General features: G+C 39.0%; 1 protein-coding gene across 1 annotated transcript in view; it reads right to left on the bottom strand.

Annotated features, from left to right (window-relative positions):
• KIAA0232 (KIAA0232 ortholog) overlaps nucleotides 1-21,757 on the bottom strand; it is a 115,128-nt gene that overhangs the window by 51,074 nt on the left and 42,297 nt on the right. Inside the window, exon 2 of the mRNA XM_058301269.2 lies at nucleotides 6,108-6,607. Within this exon, the coding sequence (XP_058157252.1) occupies nucleotides 6,108-6,338 (231 nt within the window). The 5' untranslated portion in view covers nucleotides 6,339-6,607. The remainder of the gene's footprint in view (nucleotides 1-6,107; nucleotides 6,608-21,757) is intronic.

Genomic DNA, 21,757 nt, shown 5'->3' with positions numbered 1-21,757 from the left:
GATTAGCGTGTATCTGCTACCCTGGACTAACTGGAGAACAACACTAGACGTCTTTTATTTTCCTGTGGATTCTCCTCGTAAGACATGTTATCTTTTCACTAACCTTCATCTGTCCTATGTTCTAAAGAACAAATCAGAACTTTGGAAGGAAAATAAAAAACAGTTGCAGACACTGATAGTTCCCCTGCCCCCCACGATCACCCCTACAGCTGAAAAAGAAACCAGGAATATTCACAAACAAGTCTGTTCAGCAATGAGTTCAACTATAATCTTAATAGTTTTATTCCCTTCTCAAAGCCCTATAGCACCTAGCACATAAATACTTTGTGCTAATAAATTTATTGGTGCTGATTAAACATTCTAAGCTGATATTACTAACATTACAACCGTAAGACATGACAGATCTTAATAAAATCGTATTTAAAAAAACTATTCATTCCCTTTGAGCACATGTTTACAATTAAAGTACCATGATTTTTTAATTATGAGAAATATCTTTCTCATACCTGGTGTATTAGTCTGCCAAATACACCACTTTGTATGTGCTGATACAAAGTACCAGAAATCTGTTGGCTTTTATAAAAGTATTATTTGGGGTAAAAGCTTACAGTCCCAAGGCTGTGGAAAATTCAACTCAAGGCATCTTAAGAGGTGCTTTCTCACCAAAGCCAGTTGCTACATGTGGAAGCAAGAGGGCCGCAGATCTCTGGCTGGTCTCTGCCTTCCCCTCTGGGCTCACCCTTTTTACTTGAGCTCCGTGGGCCCAGCCTCTTGGAGACTTCATGCTTAAGTCATCCTGTAATACTCTCTCTCCAAACATAGGGCTTACGTCTTTCCAAGCCTCCTCCATCAGTTTCGACTGTTCTGCTCGCTTCCCAATATCAGCTGTAAGCTATCAGAAAAATGGCTCATCACTCCCCAGGGTCTCAGCTGTTTGAGCCTTAGACTGTTACTTGGCAAGAACAAAAATGACAGAGCTCTCTCTTCCTGTGTCTGTCTATAAACGTCCATTTATATCAGACCCAGCAAGGAGTCTGAATCAAAAGTCCCAAAGTCCAATCACAAACCCAAAGCAATCTTTTCAAATAATCTAATCAAAGGACCTTCAGCTGAATTTAAAGTAATCAAAGGGAATCACATCCCGAGGAATAAGTTAGTTTACAAAAATAATCTTTCTCCTTTTGGGATTCATAAAAATAACCCCAAACTGCCACACCCGGAAATAAAAATTCTTCCATGCTTTTGGATTTAACATTTCACTCCCCATCCCAAAGAAGTATACTAAAGTTTTGGTAATAAAATTATACAATATACTGACTACCAAAATAACAAATTTTCTGATCATTAGGTTGTAAATCAATCCCTTCAAAATCTTACTTGACCTAATTCCCACCAGTCAAGGCAGTAAATGACCTGAAAGCAAGGAAAATGCAGAAGTGTCCAGCTCGAAACACTAGGAAACACAAGCAGTGAGAAAAATAAGCTCTGTATACCTGATGCATGAAAATTCATAAGCATCTTGGGGAAATCTATGTGATTGGTTTATAGGACAGGAGACTTTATTGCAGTTTGGAGGGAACAAAACTAATTTCTTCTGCAAAGGGAACTGTTCCTGCTTTCAGCATTAACAAGAAGAAATGCCCACGAAGCACTCCTTTCCACTAAGAGTCTGTAAGAACCCATTATTATTTTTTACAAGATTTATTTATTTATTTTCTCCCCTTCCCCTCCTCCCACCCTGCTGTTTTTGCTGTCTGTGTTGTCTTCTCTTCTCATTTTCTCTCCTCTAGGATTCACTGGGATTCGATCCTGGAGATCTCTGATGGGGAGAGAGTTTCCCTGTCAACTGCACCACCTCAGTTCCTGGTTTCTGCTGCGCTTCACCTTGACTCTCTCCTTGTCTCACTTCTGATGTGTCATCGTCTTGCTGCATGACTCATTTGCGTGGGGCACTGGCTCACCATGCAGGCACTCATGAAGGCACTGGCTCACTGCGCAGGCACACTTTCTCTTCTTTTTCACCAAGAGGCCCCAGGGATCAAACCCAGGTCCTCCCATATGGTAGGTGGAAGCTCTATCACTTGAGCCATATCCGCTTCCCAAGAACCCATTATTTTTAAATGAAATTTGTACATGGAAGCCATAGGAGCCCATCAGTTCCCTGTTGATGAACCCACTTCCCTACTGGAAGGCCAGAGGTCAAGTTTCACTCTCAGTATCTCCTCTTAGAAAGTGAAACTGAGGTTGATCTTTTTTTCAAGAGCCTAGATTTTGTTGGTTTCTCCCATTTAAACTCAGCACCTAAGTCATAAAATGTGTAATGACTTATGGCAAAGTTATGTGCATTACCGAATCTGTAAGACTGCTGATTCTGATTTGCAATATGCACTTTGACGAATAAGCAATTGAACATTATTCTTGCAGATAAAGTGAAATATTAAACTTAGAGAGTTAAGCTTAATATAAAAACAATTAATGCAAACTATGGACTACAGCTAATAGACTGTAATATTCTTTCATCAACTGTAACAAAGGTATCATAGCAATGCTAAGTGTCAATGATAGGGGAGTATAAGGGGAGCATGGGTTTTTTTTTTACAGCAATGACAATGTTCTCAAATTAGTGATGAATGTCCAACTCTGTGATAATATTAAGCCACTTACTGTACAATCTGAGTGGATTGCACGGTGTGTGAATAAAACTGTTCTTAAAAAAAAAAAAAAAGAATAAAAGCTCATGCTAATGGAAAAAAAAAAGTTTAACAGCCACACAGATTAGAATGTCTGGTCATCAAACTCATTCTATGAAGCCAAGATCACCCTAATAGCAAAGTCAGATAAAGATATTAGGAAAAAAAGGAAATTACAGACTCATTTCCCTAATGAATATAGATGCAAAAGTCTGAACCAAAGTACTTGCTAACCGAATCCAATAACACATTAAAAGATTTATTCATCATGATCTAATGGGTTTTAGCACAGGCACACAAGGGTGGTTAAACACAAGAAAATCAGTGTAAAACGTTAATAAATCGAAGAAAAATCACATGATCATCTCATTTGAAGCAGGAAAGGAATTTGAAAAAATACAAGGAGGCAAAGGTGGCTCAGGTGTTTGGGCTCCCATCTACTATATGGGAGGCCCTGGGTTTGTGCTGCCACGGAGAGCTGTCAGCAGACACCAGGTACAAACAACAAGGGCGGGGGGTGGAGTGTGGGGGGTGCACGGGAATAAATAAATGAAATAAATTAAAAAAAAAAAAAAATCCTTTCTTGATAAATCACCCCGAAAGATAGAATTTGACGGAACTTTGTCAACACAATAAAGGGCAAAGATGAAAAATCCACAAGTAGCATTATACCCAATGTTGAAAGAATTAAAGCTTTCCAGTTGAGATCAGGAACAAGACAACAATGCCCCTGTCACTGCTGTTGTTCAATACAGTCCTAGAGGTTCTAACTAGAGCAATCAGGCAAGAAAAAGAAATAAAAGGCATCCAAACTGAAGAAGAAGACATCAACTAGGATAACAGCATTGATATTTGCAGACGATATGATCCTATACCTAGAAAGTCCTGAAAAATCTACAACAAACTTACAAGAACTAATAAACGAGTTCAGCAGAATGGCAAGATAGAAAATTAATATGCAAAAATCGGTAGCATTTCTATATAATAGTAATGTGCAATTTGAGGAGGAAGTCAGGAAAAAAATTCCATTTACAATGGTGACTGAAAGAATCAAATATTTAGGAATAAACTTAAACTAGTACATAAAGGACCTGTATTCAGAAAACAACACTGCACCGCCAAAAGAAATCAAAGAAGACCTAAATAAACGGAAGGATATTCCATGTTCATGGACTGGAAGACTAAATATTTTAAGATGTCAATTCTATCCAATTTACAGATTCAATGCAATACCAATAAAAATTCCAACAGCCTTTTAAAAAGAAATGGAAAAGCCAATTATTTAATTTATTTGGAAGAGTAAATGGCCCTGAATAGCCAGAAACATCTTAAAAAGAATGAAGTTAGGGGACTCTCACTTGTGGATTTAAAACATTATTACATAGCTACAGCAGGGTATGGCATAAAGATAGACATACAGACTGATGGAACCAAACTGATTCTTCAGAAACAGACTCTCACATCTATGGTCAAGTGATTTTTGACAAGACTGTCAAAGCCCATGCAGGTGGGGCAGAACAGTCTATTCAACAAATGGTGCTGAAAAAACTGGATATCAATATCCAAAAGAAAGAAAGAGGGCCTCTATCTCACACCTTATATAAAAATTAACTCAAAATGGATTAAGGACCTAAATATAAAAAGCCAGAACCATAAAACTTGTCAAGAAAATGTAAGGGAAACATCTTCAAGACCTGGTGGTAGGTGGTGGTTCCTTAAACCTTACAGCCAAAGCACAAGCAATAAAAGAAAAAAAAAAAAGGATAAATGGGACCTCCTCAAACTTAAATACTTTTGTACTACAAAGACTTTGTCAAGAAGGTGAAAAGGCAGCCTACTCAAATGGGAGAAAATATTTGGAAAACACATTTCCGATAAGGGTTTGATTTCCATGCTATATAAGGATATCATACAACTCAACGATAAAAGGGTAAGCAATCCAATTAAAAAACATACAAAAAGACGAATGGGCATTTTTTCAAAGAGCAAATACAAATGGTGAAGAAGCACATTTAATAATGTTCAATATCACTAGGTTATTAGGGAAATGCAAATCAAAACAACAATGAGATATCTCACACCTCACAGAATGGCTATTATTTAAAAACAAAACAAAACAGAAAACTACAAGTGCTGGAGACAATGTGGAAAACTAGGAACACTCCTTCACTGTTGGTAGGAATGTAGTATGGGGCAACCTCAGAGGAAGTCAGATTGGTGTTTCCTTAGAAAGCTAAACAAAGTACTGCTATATGAACCGACAATCCCTCTACTAGGAATATATCCAGAACTTAAAACAGGGACATGACCAGACATTTACACACTGATGTTCATAGTGGCATTATTCACAATTGCCAAAAGATGGAAACAACCCAAGTGTCCATCAACTGATGAATGGATAAACAAAATGTGGTATGTACATATGATGGAATACTCTGATGCTGTAAGAAAAAATGGAATTGGGACACATATGACAACGTGGATGAACCATTATGCTGAGTGAAATAACCCAGACACAAAAGGACAAATACTATATGGGCTCATTAATATGAAATAAATATAAAGACTAAACACATGGATTAAAATCTAGAGTGTAGGTTACTAGGAGATAGGATGAGGGCTGAGAAGGGATACTGACATGCTTAATGTATGTAGAATTCTTAATTAGCTTGACTGTAAAAATGTGGAAATGGATACAGTTGATGGTAACACATAAGAGTGAGTATAATTAATGGCTGATTTATAAATGTGATTGTGGCTGAAAGGGGTAATCTAGGGATATAAATATCAATTGAAAGAAAGCTACAGAATAATCTAGGGACTGTATAACAATTACAACAACTGACTTATATTCAAAGTTTGTGGACACAGCAGACTGCAGCCCACACATTAAATAGTTCAGTTCTGGAGCTTAAAAAGAGTTCTTCAAAAAGAATCTAGATAGGCAGCAGACTTGGCCCAGTGGTTAGGGCGTCCGTCTACCACATGGGAGGTCCGCGGTTCAAGCCCTGGGCCTCCTTGACCCCTGTGGAGCTGGCCCATGCACAGTGCTCATGAGCGCAAGGAGTGCCATGCCACGCAGTGGTGTCCCCCCATAGGGGAGCCCCACGCGCAAGGAGTGTGCTCCGTAAGGAGAGTCGCCTAGCACGAAAGAAAGTGCAGCTTGCCCAGGAATGGCGCCGCGCACATGGAGAGCTGACGCAGAAAGATGACGCAACAAAAAGAAACACAGATTCCCATGCCGCTGACAACAACAGGAGTGGACAAAGACGACGCAGCAAATAGACACAGAGAGCAGACAACCGGGGTGGGGGGGGGAGGGGAGAGAAATAAATAAATAAATCTTAAAAAAAAAAAAAAAGAATGTAGATAGACACAATCATCAATTTTCAAAAAACATTTAGAATACATAAATACCTGTTCCTGCAGGTCGTAGTCATAGCTGTCATGTAGCAGAAGACTGAGGACATATCGAGTGTAAATCATGGCATCAATGCCACATTTCTCTAGCTCTTGTCCCAGCCAGGTCTGCACTGGACCCAAAGCATGAAGCAAAGACATTTCAGAAACAGATACAGGGTCTGGATAAGAGCTTGAGGAGCTTTCAGATGGCAAACCATCCACAACAACTGTACAGATAGGGCGCATGAACTTAAGTTGCTGACATCCTTAAAACGTGAAGCATTTTCTGCAGTTGATATTCTGATGGTATCTGGAGGGGATTTTCACTCCAGGTAAAAGGAGAGATTCTTGACATCTAGGATAAGCTTTTATTTTTGCTGGCAGTCAGCCATGTAGAGCAGAATTTCCCTCTTTAGGCATGATGAATGAATCAACATCCTGATAGCAACATACATGTAGATGTGATTTTCTACTTTAATTTCACATTGAGGCCAAATGTAAGTCTCCGGCAGAACCTACAAAAATGACAGAAAAACAAATGTATGCATTATGTAAAGATATAAACTATTACTGACTTGAAAAATAAAATCCAAGTGAATGGATCCTCTTTAAAATGTCTTTTGTATTTGGAACACCAATTTTCTGCCGTACTGTTCTACATCTTAAACTGATACCATTTTAAAAGTTTAATATCATTTAATAGAAAGGAAATATTTCAGACATTCTTATTCTCCTGCTTGTACTCCATTACCAGCTGTTCATTTTACCAGCATAGAGATTCAACTAACAAAACTTTGTTTATCTGTAATGCTGAAAGAATTAACCTGGTTTAAAAAATCACTAATTTATATTTAAGTACAAGAGAAGTAGGTGGGCAGTAATTTCATTGAGACATTGGTTTAAAAAAACAACAAAGCAGTATTTAGGCGAAACTTGGATTTGTTTTACAGTCATACCAAGTTATGCTGTTAAATCTATTGTAGCTTTTCTTCCCACATACCTAGATTGCCTTTCTGATTACTTGTGACAGCTGCCACTTAAATTAACAGCTTTTCTCCCTAAATTAACATACTTTCAGTGTATCAAACTAATCTAATAATGACTTTGTTAAATTATAGTAATTCTCTGCAAAAATTCTGATTAATTTTTACAACTAGAAAATGAAAAATAGCATAGTGACAGGTAAATTTTCACTGACTCTGCTTTTCAAAAACTTTACCGTTTTTTTCTCCCCACTCCCCCCCACTGTCTGCTCTGTGCGTCCATTAGCTACGCATTCTTCTGTGTCTGCTTGTCTTCTCTTTATGCTGCACTGGGAACCAATCCTGGGAATTTCCAGAGTTGGAGAGAGGCACTCAATCTCTTGCAGCCACCTCAGCTCCCTGGTCTGCTATGTCTCTTACTGTCTCTCCACTGTGTGTCTTTTTGCTGGGTCATCTTGCTGCACCAGCTCTCTGCCTGGGTCAGCACTCCTACACAAGCCAGCACTCCTGTGCGGCCCAATGCTCCACATGGGCCAGCTTGCCGCACAGGCCAGCTTGCCCTCACCAGGAGGCCCAAGGAATTGAACCCTGGATCTACCATATAGTAGACGGGAGCACAATCGCTAGAGCCACATCCACTTCCCTGACTCTGCTTTTATATGAATTTTAGGACAGTAAGTAGGCTACCAAAAATGAATTTTAAAGGAGTATTAATAATTACTGCTAATGAAAGTTTCAAATTAGAGACACTCTTCCCCAAAGACTTAAGGCTTATAGTTGCTTGCATTTCATCCATAACGACAAGGTAAACATCATATACACTAAATATAAAGGGAAAAAAATCCTTAAATCCACCATAGGTCTAAGTTACTAATGTGTCACTATTTATTTGGCTACTTAAAAAAATCCTCTCTACCAGTCTATCTTTTCTGAATTATGAAAAATTTAGATAAATTAAAAACAATTTTCTGTAACTTTCATCAACTTTCAGGTGACTGTCAAAATGAAAATATTTTCCACCAATCATTTAATACATTTGGATCTTAGGACGTAGTAACTAACTGCCAGCAAGATCACAATGAAAAAATCTGTTTAATTCTGGAGACATCACTTGAAGAAGGCTGATAAATGGGTACTCATTCAGTGAAGATTAACCAAGATGGTGAAAAGAGGAAGCAATGGCTGCAGGCATTCAGTGAAGGAAGAGATCTGATATTAAAAGACAGCCATCCTCAAATATCTGAAGAAAAAGAGAATATCCATTTTCTGATAAAATCCCTCCCCCATCCCCAGGGTGAGAGTCCCAAGGAGGCAGATTTTAGCTTAAAGTAAAAATAATTTAACAATTTCAAATGTCTGAAAACAAAACCTGCCCCTTCAGGAGCTACTGAGCAAGATTTTACACTTTTAGGAATATAAGGACCCCCTAAAAACACACGAAGTACAGCCTTATATATCCATAGGTCTGTCTACACCCCCTATCTCATCCCCATTAAGTTTTTGTTTTTGTATAGCTTTAAAGAATCATCTTCATTCATAAACAAACACTGACTTACTTAAATATGCCAGACACTACCCTAGGAGTTGGGATGAATAAAACAATCCCTGTACATAGTCTCTTCCCTGTTACCTTAGATTATACATGGTCAATGAATTAAGATATAATGCTGTTAAAGTCTGCCAAAATATATAAAACACACTGGTACTGGAATGTAGAGGAGAAAGTGACTTCTGTCTAGGAAGTAAGGTAAAGTTTATGGAGGTGATATACAATATAGGTCTTGAATGAAAAAACTGGGGGTGTTCTAGGCAGATTTGCAAATCTCATGGTAACTTTATGGTACCTTTGGGACATTCAGAGATTAGCTGGAAAATCCTTTTTTTTAGATTTTTTTTTAGATTTCAGAATCTAAAAATAAATACTTGGGAATCCTTAGTAAATATGGTGGTGAGTAGTAAAGCTCATGTGGGATATTTTACAGAATAAGAAGACGTAAGAATTAGCTCTTGACTGACCACTGGAGACCAGAACGGATTTGGAAGGGCTGATTATGATTACTTTATACTACCATTTTGTCTTATCTGGTGTGGAATCAAAGGTCCTTCTTGGGAAAATGGACTTAATACCCAGAAAACAAGTGAAAGATTGATGGAGAAGGAAGACTTCATAAGTTTCATCCTTGAGATAAAACGAGAGCCAGATGCTCTCAGGATATCATCTTTAAAAAGAAGCTAAACTCAAGACGAGGGACAGAAAACTTTGTAGGATTTCTATTACCTCTGTAATGTAGCTATACTTTTGGTTCTGCTATCTAACATTTGCTCCCCACAGTGAATAGCAATACACCCGCAAATTTAAAATGGGGGAAGGTGCCTGGATGGTTATTTCCAGGATCCACAAGAAGGGAGGTTCCCCTCTCAAGTCAGTCTTGGGGAAGAAGCCCACAGAAAAACAACCAGAAGCAGCCTAGGAAAACAATGGAGCAAGATGAATGAATGTACAAGATTTGAAAAGAAGTAAGGGGACAAAGGGAATGGGAAAATTGGTCCCAGGAGCTTTGTTATCACCAAGATCTCACGAAACTCCTTAACACTAACCAAGGACATTATAGTAAAGTGCTGCTAAACATCAGATGGAAGTTTACATACAAGACATTTCTTTCAGTCCTTAAGATTTTATTATATAATTTCTATACATAGATTAAATTAGGTTAAATCAGAAGGTACCACACTTTTAACATCAATTCTCAAATTCTTCCCCAAAAAACAAAGAGGTGGGATTACTTCCTAACTCACTCTGTAAGTACCTGATACTAAGCCAGAAAAGACAATACTAGAAAAGAAAGTTATGGATATGGATGTAAAATTCCTCAACAAAATACTAGCAAACCAATTCCAATAGTATAGGTGAAAGAATTATACACCATGACCAAGTAGGATTTATTCTAAGAATGCAAGGATGGTTCAACGCACACAAAAATTAATCAATTTTTAATCAAGAGGACTTGGCCCAGTGGTTAGGGCGCCCGTCTACCACATGGGAGGTCCGTGGTTCAAACCCCGGGCCTCCTTGACCCGTGTGGAGCTGGCCCATGCGCAGTGCTGATGCGTGAAGGGAGTGCATGGCAGGGGTGTCCCCCGCGTACGGGAGCCCCATGCGCAAAAAGTGTGCCCTGTAAGGAGAGCCGCCCAGCGCGAAAGAAAGTGCAGCCTGCCTAAGAATGGTGCCACGCACACAGAGAGCTGACAGAGGATGACGCAACAAAAAGAAACAGATTCCTGTGCCGCTGACAACAACAGAAGTGGACAAAGAAGACACAGCAAATAGACACAGAGAACAGACAACAGGGCTGGGCAGTGGAAGAGAAATAAATAAATAAGTAAATCTTTTTAAAAAATTAATCAACGTAATATACCATATTAATAAAATGAAAGGAAAAACCCACAAGATCACAATTGATAGAGAAAAGGCATTTGACAAAATCCAGCATCCTTTCGTGACAAAAAGTACTTAAAAACTAGGAATAAAAGGAAACTTTCTCAACACGATAAACAGCGTTATGAAAAACCCACAGTAAATAACATACTCGATGAAAGTGTAGCTTTCCTGCTAAGATCAGGAACAAGACAATGATGCACACTGTTACCATTGTTATTTCACTGTACTGGAATTTCTAGCCAGAGCAATCAGGCAAGAGAATGAAATAAAGGGCATCTAAACTTAAAAGGAAGACATCACATTATCCCTATTTGCAGATGACATGATCCTATATTTAGACAAACCAATAGAATCAACAAGAAAGCTACTGGAACTAATAAAAGAATTCAGCAAAGCTGCAGGATACAAGATAAAGATGCTAAATTCAGTTTGGTTCCTGTGTACACCACTAATGAACCATCTGAAAAGAGAAGCAATTCCATTTACAAAGCATCTAAAAAAATAAAGTACCTAGGAATAAATTTAACCAAGGAGATGAGAGACTTGCTTGAATGTTGAAAACTACAAAACATTGCTGAAAGAAATTAAAGATGAACTAAATTAAATAAATGGAAAGACATCCTGTGTTCATGAACTGAAGACTTACTATTGCTAAGATGTAACTACTAAAACAAAAACAAAACAAAAAGATGTAACTACTACCTAAAGCGGTCTATAAATTCAGTTATAATCCCTATAAAAATTCCAGCAGGCTTTTTGCAGGAATGGAAAAGCTGATTCTCAAATTCATATGGAATTTCAAGGGGCCCCATATAGGCAAAACAATCTTGAAAAAGAAGAACAATGTTGGAAAAGTCACACTTCCTGATTTCAAAACTTATTATAAAGTTACATAATTAAAAGAATGTGCGGAAGCGGACTTGGCCCAGTGGATAGGGCGTCCGTCTACCACATGGGAGGTCCACAGTTCAAACCCTGGGCCCCCTTGACCTGTGTGGAGCTGGCCCACGTGCAGTGCTGATGCGCACAAGGAGTGCCGTGCCACACGGGTGTCCCCATGCAGGGGAACCCGACGCGCAAGGAGTGCGTCCCATAAGGAGAGTCGCCCAGTGCGAAAGAAAAGTTCAGCCTGCCCAAGAATGGCGTCGCACACATGGAGAGAGCTGACATGGAGAGCTGACACAGCAAGATGACACAACAAAAAGAAACACAGATTCCCGTTCCGCTGACAACAACAGAAGCGGACAAAGAAGAACACGCAGCAAATGGACACAGAGCAGACAACAGGGGGGTTGGGGGGGGGGGGAAGGGGAGAGAAATAAATAAATTTTAAAAATTTTAAAAAATCTTTAAAAAAGAATGTGGTGGGAGGGAGCAGATGCGGCTCCATCAGTTGAGTGTCCGCCTCCCACATGGGAGATTCAGAGGGCAACAACAAGCAAAACGAACAAAAAACCCAGGGAAGCAGCTGTGGTTCAATCAGTTGGGCTCCTGTCTACCACATGGGAGGCCCTGGGTTCGCATCCAGGGCCTCCTTGTGAAGGCAAGCTGGCCCATGCATCACAGAGAGCTGACGGCCAGTGTGCCATGGAGAGCTGGCGCAGCAAGATGACGCAACAAAAAAGGGAGACAAGCAGATACAGAAAAAAATGCGCAGCAAATGGACACAGAGAAGAGACAGCAAAGAAAGGAACAAGCTGTGGGGAAGGGGAGGGAATACATAAAAGAAAAGAAATCTTAAAAAAAAAACTTGACTATTAAAAAAAAAACAAGGATGCCACGTGATTCAAGGGGTGAGTGCCAGTTTCCCACATACAAGGTCCTGGATTTAACCCTTGGCCCCCTGTACCTCAATCAATCAATCAACAAATTAAAAAAAAGAATGTGGTACTAAGAATAGACATGTAGATCAATGGAATAGAACTGACGGTCCAGAATTAAATCCATACATAAATGGTCAGTTGATTTTTGACAAGGGTGCCAAGTCCATTCAACGGGGGAAAAACAGACTCTTTAACAAATAGGGATGGGATAACTAAAAATTCACGTATGAAAGAATGAATGCTGATCCCTACCTCTCGCCACATATAAAAATAAATTCAAAATCGATCAAGGGTGGGAGGGGTAGGAGTGGAGTATACTGGAATCCCTTAATCTTTTTTTAAAGGAAGTACCAGGGATTGAACCTGGGACTTCGTACAGGGAAGCAGGCACTCATCTACTGAGCTACACCCGCTCCCCTCCCCTGTACATTTTTTTAAAATGTGTATTTATTTTTATTTATTTTTTTGAGGTACTGGGGGCTGGGATTGAACCTGGGACTTAAGCTGTGAATGTTTTACCAGTTTTTAAAAAAATTTTAATAAATACATCAAAAGCTAAATATCTAGCTAGGTTTTCATGCAAGGTATTATATAACCAAGACAAAACTCAACTTTATAATAAAGGCAACTTGCATTCAAAATGAACTCTACCCTTATATACATATTTTAAATCAATTTAATTGATACATACTAATAAAATATAAAATTTATCCAAAGTGTACAATCAATGGTATTTGGTATTATCATATAATGGTACATTCATCACTTCAATCATTATTAAAGCATTTTTATTATTTCAATAATAATAATAAACAAAAAACAGACCAAAAAACAAGAAGATTCCTCACTTCTCAATCTTTCTGTTTACCCTGCTGTACATAGCTGCTATTTCTGGCTGTTCTTGCACAATTATTTATTTGCTTATTAAGCAGTTTTACTGAGATATATTCACATACCATATGATCTATCCAAAATGAATGCTAAAGGCTGTGGAGTTTGTCTTTCTATAGTAATGGAACTGTTCTGAAATTTTTAAGATGATGAATGTACAACATTGTGATTATATTAAAAGCCATTGATTATATACCCTTATATTTTATTAAAAGGCCAAACACCATGAAATAGTCCAGCTATTTACCTGAATTACAAAAGTAACATGATTCAATATGAAAACTGTCTACAAGTCTGACAGTAATAAATCACAATATACAGTGCAAAAAGGAAGGACAGGTAGCATTTTAAAACAGCAAGACCCAATTTTATGCTGCCTACAAAATATCCACTTTAAATATAAATACACAAATAGGTTAAAAGTAAAGGGATTGGAAAATTACACCATGCTCATACTAATGGAAAGAAAAGTTGGAGTGGCTATATTCATATCCAACAAAGATTTCAGAGCAAAGAATTTTAAGATTATAATTTCATCATCTTGATGAAAGAGGTCAATTCATCAAGAGGACGTTAACAGTCCTGTTATACAACCAATTTCAAACTACACAAAGCAAATACTGACAGAAGTACAAGGAGAAATAGATAAATCCACACTTATTTTCAATACCCCTCTCTGAATAATTTGAAGAACAAGTAGACAAAAAAGGATACAGAAGATGGGACCATCAGCAGCAGCTAACTTGACCTAATGATGTATGTATATAACATTCTACCCAACAATAGCAGAATGCATATTCTTTTCAAGTGCATACAGGACATTTATCAAGATTATATTCCAGGCCATAGAGCTTGTCTCAGCAAACTTAAAAAGGATTCAAGTTATACAAAGTTTGTTCCCTGATCACAAGGAATTTAATTATAAATTAATAACAGAAAGACGTCTGGACAATCTCCAAATATTTAGAAACTAAAGAACATATTTCTAATAATAAGGAAAAGAAGAAATAAAAGGAGAAGGATTTTTAACTGAATGAAAATAAGCACACAATAAATCAAAACTTGTGGATGCCGCTAAAGCAGTAAAGGGAAATTGATAGTAATTAAGTATTATTAGAAAAGGTTTCCAAACAATGATCTGTTTCCACCCTAAGAAACTAGAAAAAGAATAGTAAATGAAACCTAAAGTAAGCACAAAAAAGGAAAGAGCAGAAACCAATTAAATAGAAAAGAGGAATAGAGTAGAGATAAATCAATGAAACCAAAAGCTGATTCTTAGAGAAAATTGATTAACCTATAGCTAGAATGATTAGGAAAGAGAGAAGACACATATTACAAATATTGGGGATGAGAGAGGTGCTATCCTGCAGATTCCTCAGACATAAAAAGGATAATACAGGACTATTAGAGAAAGGCTACACCAATAAATGCAACAACTTAGGGTGAAATGAACAAATTCCTTGAAAGACACATAAAGCTTACTCAAGAAGGGAAAACTGAATAGCCTTGTATTTATAAAAGAAATTGAATTTGTAGTAGAAATCTTTCCAATAAAAAAAATCTCGAGGCCCAGGTGATTTCAAAAGGTAAATTCTACCAATTTTTTTTTTAAGGAAAAATAATTCCAATTCTATGCAAATTCTTCCAGAAAACTGAAGAGGGAATATTTCCCAAACTATTTTAAGAGGACAGCACTACACTGATTGGGGAAAAAAACAACCTAGAAAGTTATTATAAAAAAGAAAACTGAGGGCCGGCAGACTTGGCCCAGTGGTTAGGGAGTCCGTCTACCACATGGGAGGTACACGGTTCAAACCCCGGGCCTCCTTGACCCGTGTAGAGCTGGCCCATGTGCAGTGCTGATGCGCGCAAGGAGTGCCCTGCCACGCAGGGGTGTCCCCTGCATAAGGGAGCCCCATGCGCAAGGAGTGCGCCCCATTAGGAGAGCCGCCCAGCGGGAAAGAAAGTGCAGCCTGCCCAGGAATGGTGCCGCACACACGGAGAGCTGACACAACAAGATGACGCAACAAAGAGAGACACAGATTCCCGAGCCACTAACTACAACAGAACCAGACAAAGAAGATGACGCAGCAAAATAGACACAGAGAACAGACAATGGGGGGGGGAATAAATAAATAAATATTTTTTAAAAAATAAAAGAAAGAAAGAAAACTACAGACCAATATCCCTCATGAACACAGATGTAAAATATCCTAAACAAAATTTTAGGAAATTGAACCCAACAATATACATCAGGCCCAGAGAACACAGAGATATCAGAAGAATGCCCTTAATGAAATGGTGTGATTGTCTTTACCACAGAACCTTTAAAATATTAGTTTCACTGAGAACAAGTTAGTATAGGCACTTACTTTCCCCAGTATTTAATGTACAAAGGCCTTAAAAGATTCATATCGTCAAACCCTCAGTTCACTCTAAGGACTGATGGAGAAATATTGTTTACTTGAAAACACTCAAGAGTATGGACCAAACCACAGGATTTTCTCTGGTGTCAATAAGAAACTTCACTCTCCTTTCATCAAGTGAAAGGGTTCAAGAAGTAACTGAGGAAAAAACCAGCAAATGTATGCAATAAAACAAAACAAGCGCACCTTCCTGTGCTTTTGAAAGCTGGGTAAGACCTTACTTGTATTATTACCACTAACAGAACTCTTCAATAACTTGTTCAATAGCTGATTCCATATAATTTAAAAATAACTGACCACTAGTGACCACCATCTGTTTTTTACTCTCACAACTACAGACTGTGAGGACCAAGAAAAAGAAAGAAAATGAAAAGTAAAGGCTGGTCAGTCTGGTGGCTTCAGACTATGCAGCAGGCACCTCTGCAGCACCTTTCAGAGGGGACTACAAGCTGGGCTCCTGAGCTCCACAAGACAGGTTCCTCCTGCCCTGCCCGGATAGGTCTCAACACACAGTGACAGCATTCTTGGACCTAATCGGCCCTTGCTTTGAACCTCGTCCTGTTAGCCTGTCACCCAGGTACAGCATATTAAACACTAAGCTTCCTCTACCTAAGCAGCAAAACTCTGATAGAGTTGGGCATTTGGCCAAATTAGAGATTATTTCTAATTCTGAACTTCTGAAAAGAGGAGACTTGGCGAGCATGGTGATTCATCAGTTATCTCTGTTTAATTAATTAAAACTTATTTCAGGTGCGACCCACCACAGGGACTATTCACCACTAGTGGTCAAAATAATGGGGAGATCTGAAAAACAAAAACAAATCCCATTTTCAATCATCTGGCAAATACCCAAATTTCAAACCCTATTTGACTTTATACTCATTCCAAAAGTGAAATTTAGTCATTACAACGTTAAATTTCATCTCTACAGGAGTTTTAAAGGAAAAGTGTTACTATAAATGTTCTTGAGGTTTACCTAAAAGGTCCTTCAAAGTATCTAGAGTGTCTTTCTCCCGTGCAGAATTAACCTGCATCATCCTAAAGAAAGGGTTGTATAAATGGTCATTCAAAAGCTCCCACAGGGAAGCGGATATGGCTCAAGTGATTGGGCTCCCGCCTACCACATGAGAGGTTCCAGGTTCAGTTCCTGGTGCCTCCTGGAGAAGGCAAGCTGGCACAACAGGCAGGTGTGGCAAGATGATGCAACAAGATGATGTAACAAAGAGACGCAAAGAGGAAAGACAATGAAAGACACAACAAGCCAGGGAGATGAGGTGGCTGAGATGATTAAGCACCTCTCTCTCACACACGGGAGGTCCCAGGTTCAGTTCCCAGTGCCTCCGAAAGAGAAGACGAGCAGACACAGAGAGCACACAGCAAATGGACACAGAAAGCCACTGCAAACAATGGGTGGGGGTGGGGATAAATTTAAAAAATCATGTTTCAAAAAAGCTCCCACAATAAGTACACTTACTTTATCAATTCTTTTATTTTTTTATTCTAAATTTTAAGTGGTTTCTATTAAGGAAGCTAGTTATAATAGATGCCCCTAATTCCGGAAGGTGGCATGTGGAATGGAAAGGGCACTAGCTAGGAGTCATACTATCCAGGTTTTGCAGTCAGTCTTAGCTCTGCTACTTAATAGCTGGGTTTCATGCCCAGCTTGGGGTCTCTGTTTACTCATCTGTAAAACAGAAAAATACTTGCTCTGTCTCACCTCTCAGAGTTCATCAATGCATTTTGTGTCATACAAATGGAGATATTACAAACTAGCCCCCTTAAATGTTTATTTGAGTAAGCTTAGGTTCCTTCACTAATATGATTATCCAAAGAAGAATCACTGATTTGATTTTTCAAAATATATTAGCCTTTTAAGACAAAATATACTCATATTTCCTTAACTATCCTTTTAAAAAAAAAAATGAACAGACCATAAAATTGCCTTCACTTACAATCACCCAGTTTTCGTTGTATCAAGGCCTCTCCTCTGGTGACGTTTTACGGTGCTTGCGGTACTGCTGAGAGTCCAGAGGGGCTAAATGCAGAAGGACTGTGCAAACAGCCGACGTGTGGAGCGACCTCTGCATTCAAACCACACTATCCCCAAGCAGACTCAGAGCAGCTCAGCACACGCTGAGCTTTTTGTGTTTCCAAATGTGTGTATTCTCACAACATTTTAAGGACACTAAGCATTAAAATTAGTTCTAGTGTTGAATGAAAACTGTGCCCAAAAGAAGGGGGCAATTCTATGCAGGCTTTGGGTTCAATTAAAGTCTCCTGGCCTAAATTTTCATCCGGGCCTGGAAGAAAAATGTGGTCAAAAGGTGGTGGAGAGGCAAGCCCTGCTCTGTCCGCCCATCCCCATCTTGACAACTCACAGGACAAACCAAGGGAGCCCTGGACTAGTTTAATCCTCCCTCTCCCACCTCCCCAGGCTGGGTCTCCAGGTATCAGTCAGTGACCCAGGCCTGTCACTTTTATGATTAGACCTGGGCCTAGGGAAAGGAATCAAATTTTCAAAATGAAAGCATTTAATCATTTAATTCTTAAACAATCTAGTCTACACGCTTTCAAAGTGATGTAATTAGTCCCAAATGCTTTTGTCCACTAAGGAAAACAAAAAACAGAGCTAAGTACTTAAGTTATTACATAAGCAAATCCTTTTTCAACAAACCATCAGATGACACAGGATAATGCCACAAATTTCAAATAATAACAATAAAAGGCTTTTGTGCATGTGTGGCGGGGTCATTTTGAAGAGGTTGACTAATCTTCCAAACTCTCAACCCTTATTTAAGGATGTTCTAAGAAACACAGTACCATCTTTTCGTACCCTTCATAACACCACATACATTACTAAAATATTTCAAATTTCAGCTGCCATTAGTGCTCCCTAGGTACTTATTTAAGCCATGAGACACATACACTCTATAGTTCAATTTCTTTAGTGCTTGAGTGAAGCAGGCATGTGGCCAGTTTAAATTTCAAGGTGTTTCCCTTGTTCTGTTCTAATATAATGTAACCATTTCTCGGTTTAACCATAAACGAGAAAAATACTTTCTCTTGACATAGTACATTATTTATGGAATGTTTTCTCAGTTTACCTGAGTTACAACATAACTGATCATTAAGAGCCACAGAGAGTGAACAGTTATAAATTAGGCTTCTCTGGGCAAACTTGTGGAGGAAAATCAGGGCCGCTCTGTTCAACCACTACATTCACTTGCTGAAGTGTTCTACTAATTAACATCTTGGTAGGCTTATTACCTGCGTTTTTTCTTTGCATAGCATTTTAAAATGTTTTAGTAATTCAAAATAACAAATATTAATATACTTTTGTATTCAGCTTTCTTCATCTCACATCACCCCATGATGTTCATTAAATCACCCTGGTGCTGTTCTTGGGCCTTACTGTGCTGTCCAATATGGCAGCCACCAGCCATATGTGGCTATTTAGAGTACCTAAAAAATCATTTCCCCCGTCACACTAACCATGCTTTGAGTGCTCAACAGCCACATGTGGCTACTGGCTAATGTATTTAGAGTGTAAATAAGACATTTCCATCATCACAGAAGATTCTACTGGATAACAATAGCTTTGAGTCTCTACAGCAAATGATCACGTTAGGCTAAACAAAGAATCATGAGCCAATTTCTAGAGTTCACAGAAGCCTCCCTATGCACCTGTGGGCTTTATAAGACACTCTCTTCCTTAAGCCTAGAACATGGCATGTTAAGTACACCTATGCTGAGATAAAACGTGCCAAAGAGGAATTGTTTGAGAGAATGGTAAAATGTCTTAATGGTATTTTTTTTTAGAGAAAGTCTTTTTTTTTTTAAGATTTTTTTTTCTCCCCTTCACTACTCCCCGTTGTCTGCTCTGTGTCCACTCGCTGTGTGTTCTTCTGTGTCCACTTGGACCCTCCATGGCACTGGGAAACCGTCTTTCTTTTGTTGCATCATCTTGCTGCATCAGCTCTGTGTGTGTGGTACCACCCCTGGGCAGGCTACGCTTTTTTCACATGGGACGGCTCTCCTTGCGCGTGGTGCACCCCCACACGGGGCACCCCTGTGTGGCATGGTATTCCTTGCACATGGCAGCTCTGCATGTGGGCCAGCTCACCACACGGGTCAGGAGGCCTTGGGTATCAAACCCTGAACCCTCCCATATGGTAGGGAGAGGCTCTTATCAGTTGAGTCACGTCCGCTTCCCCACCTTTATGTTTTATATGTCTCAAACTTCAACAGGTCAAATTTAATTCCAGGTCAACATCATCATGGAAAGTTTTATGAAGAAATGAGATGGCAGAGGGCAAAAAGAATATATGTTTACTGACAAAGCAAAAAAAGAAGGGAGAGTAACACTGACAGAACTTGGGAAGAAAGGTTACTTAATCAAGGTAGGGTAAATCATGCTGCAGAAAAATAAAACCCCTAAATCTCAGTAGCTTAACACCAAGGTTTAGATCTTGTTCGTATTACTGTTCCAGCATGAACTGGCAGAGAAGCTCAGGATAATCACTCAGCATAATCACTATGGGACATAGGGTGACAGAACAGCCACCATCCTGAATCCTGCTAATCTAGGAGCCAGAGGAAAAAAAGACCTGTACCATAGCATGCAACAGTGCTTTGACAACTTCCCCCTGGGAGTGAGTCACTCCCATGTCATTAGCCAAAGCAGAGGGCCAATCCTCCCAGGGCAGGGAAGCAAGGGGAGGAGAGACAGTTGTCAAAAGCCCAGATGACTACTTCAAAGGGCAATGAAGCAAAGCAAAATATGGGCCTCTTGATAAGATGGTTTTAAACATACAGTTCACTAGGAAACAATTCCAAAGCCCACCACTGTTGAAACCAGCACTCTGGTAAACTTAGGCAGAATATTAGAAGCACAGATGAGTTAAAACATTGTTAAAGCAAAAATAATCCTGGTGATATGCTCTGATAAAGTTTCAGGAAGCAAGAACACTGCTGAAGCACTAACACCTAAATGAGGATGGTATCGATTCCTGCCCTCCTCCTTCTAAGAAACCTTCCGTAAGGGCTCAAGATACCCTGCTCTCCATCTTCATCATCCTCTGCATCATGATGTCATCCTTTCACTTTGTTCCCTAACTGCTTCCTAGGCATGTATTCCTTCACAAATGAGGCTCAGAGTTCTTAAGAGCCAAACTCTGAAATATTCCAAATACTATTATTTAGCAGAATGCTTAAGCCTTGACAGGTGCTCAAAATTGTGTTGAACTCAGTACAATAAATTCTGAATAGGAAAGGTTTGGGAAATAAAGCAATATTCATAACACTAGCATGTGGGGTAGGAAGACCCAAATCAGGTCAAGTTCTGAGCTCAGAGGCAGGGGTGACTCTCTAACCTCAGAACTCTAACGCAGTCTTTCACCACCCACACCTGCAATGGAGGCACTGTGCATGGTGTTACTGAGACAGAGCCAAGGACCCTCAGGTTTCTTCCTTCTGGATTTACCAGCCTATATTAGTTGGCTTTGGTCTTCATCCTTAGGTAAACCAGCTTGTGCTTCTTGCCACTGAAACCCACTGCCATTTCCTTCTGATACAGTAAGGTACTTCTGTAATTATGCCTTTAATCTCACTCTGTATTTTTAACTGCTCCTTCCTCACTACAAACTGCACAAGTCTGTTAAAGTGTTCAGTATTCAAGGGTCTGCATTATCTGCAACTGTCTTTTCATAATCATTCCAAGTGTCTATAGGATTTTCACACAAAGTAAAAACCTTGAAGGGGATGGGGTAAAGGATCTATGATAGAACAAAAAGTAAAAAAGAGAATACAGAAAAGAGAAGAAAATGGATGTTTGAGAAACTAAGATTCTGCTGTTTGGATTCTACTACTTTCCACCAAGATCTTAAATAACATTTGCGTGGCAAACCAGAGAGTAAAAACACATAATGAGGTAGTTAGGCATTTTGAATAATTCTTATCTGTTATTTTCTGATCTCAGTGCTTCAATTTGTAACAGAAGGTGTTGCTTTTCATCTTTAGTAAGCAGACTGGTTCCAAAGCCCATCCAAGGCCAGAGAGAAAAGCCACAGAATCTATGACCTAAACTAGAACTCTGTCATTGAAG

Source organism: Dasypus novemcinctus, chromosome 1, assembly GCF_030445035.2.
Source record: "Dasypus novemcinctus isolate mDasNov1 chromosome 1, mDasNov1.1.hap2, whole genome shotgun sequence".
In the NCBI taxonomy this organism is placed as follows: domain Eukaryota; kingdom Metazoa; phylum Chordata; class Mammalia; order Cingulata; family Dasypodidae; genus Dasypus; species Dasypus novemcinctus.
This window is presented reverse-complemented; position numbering and strand designations above follow the sequence as displayed.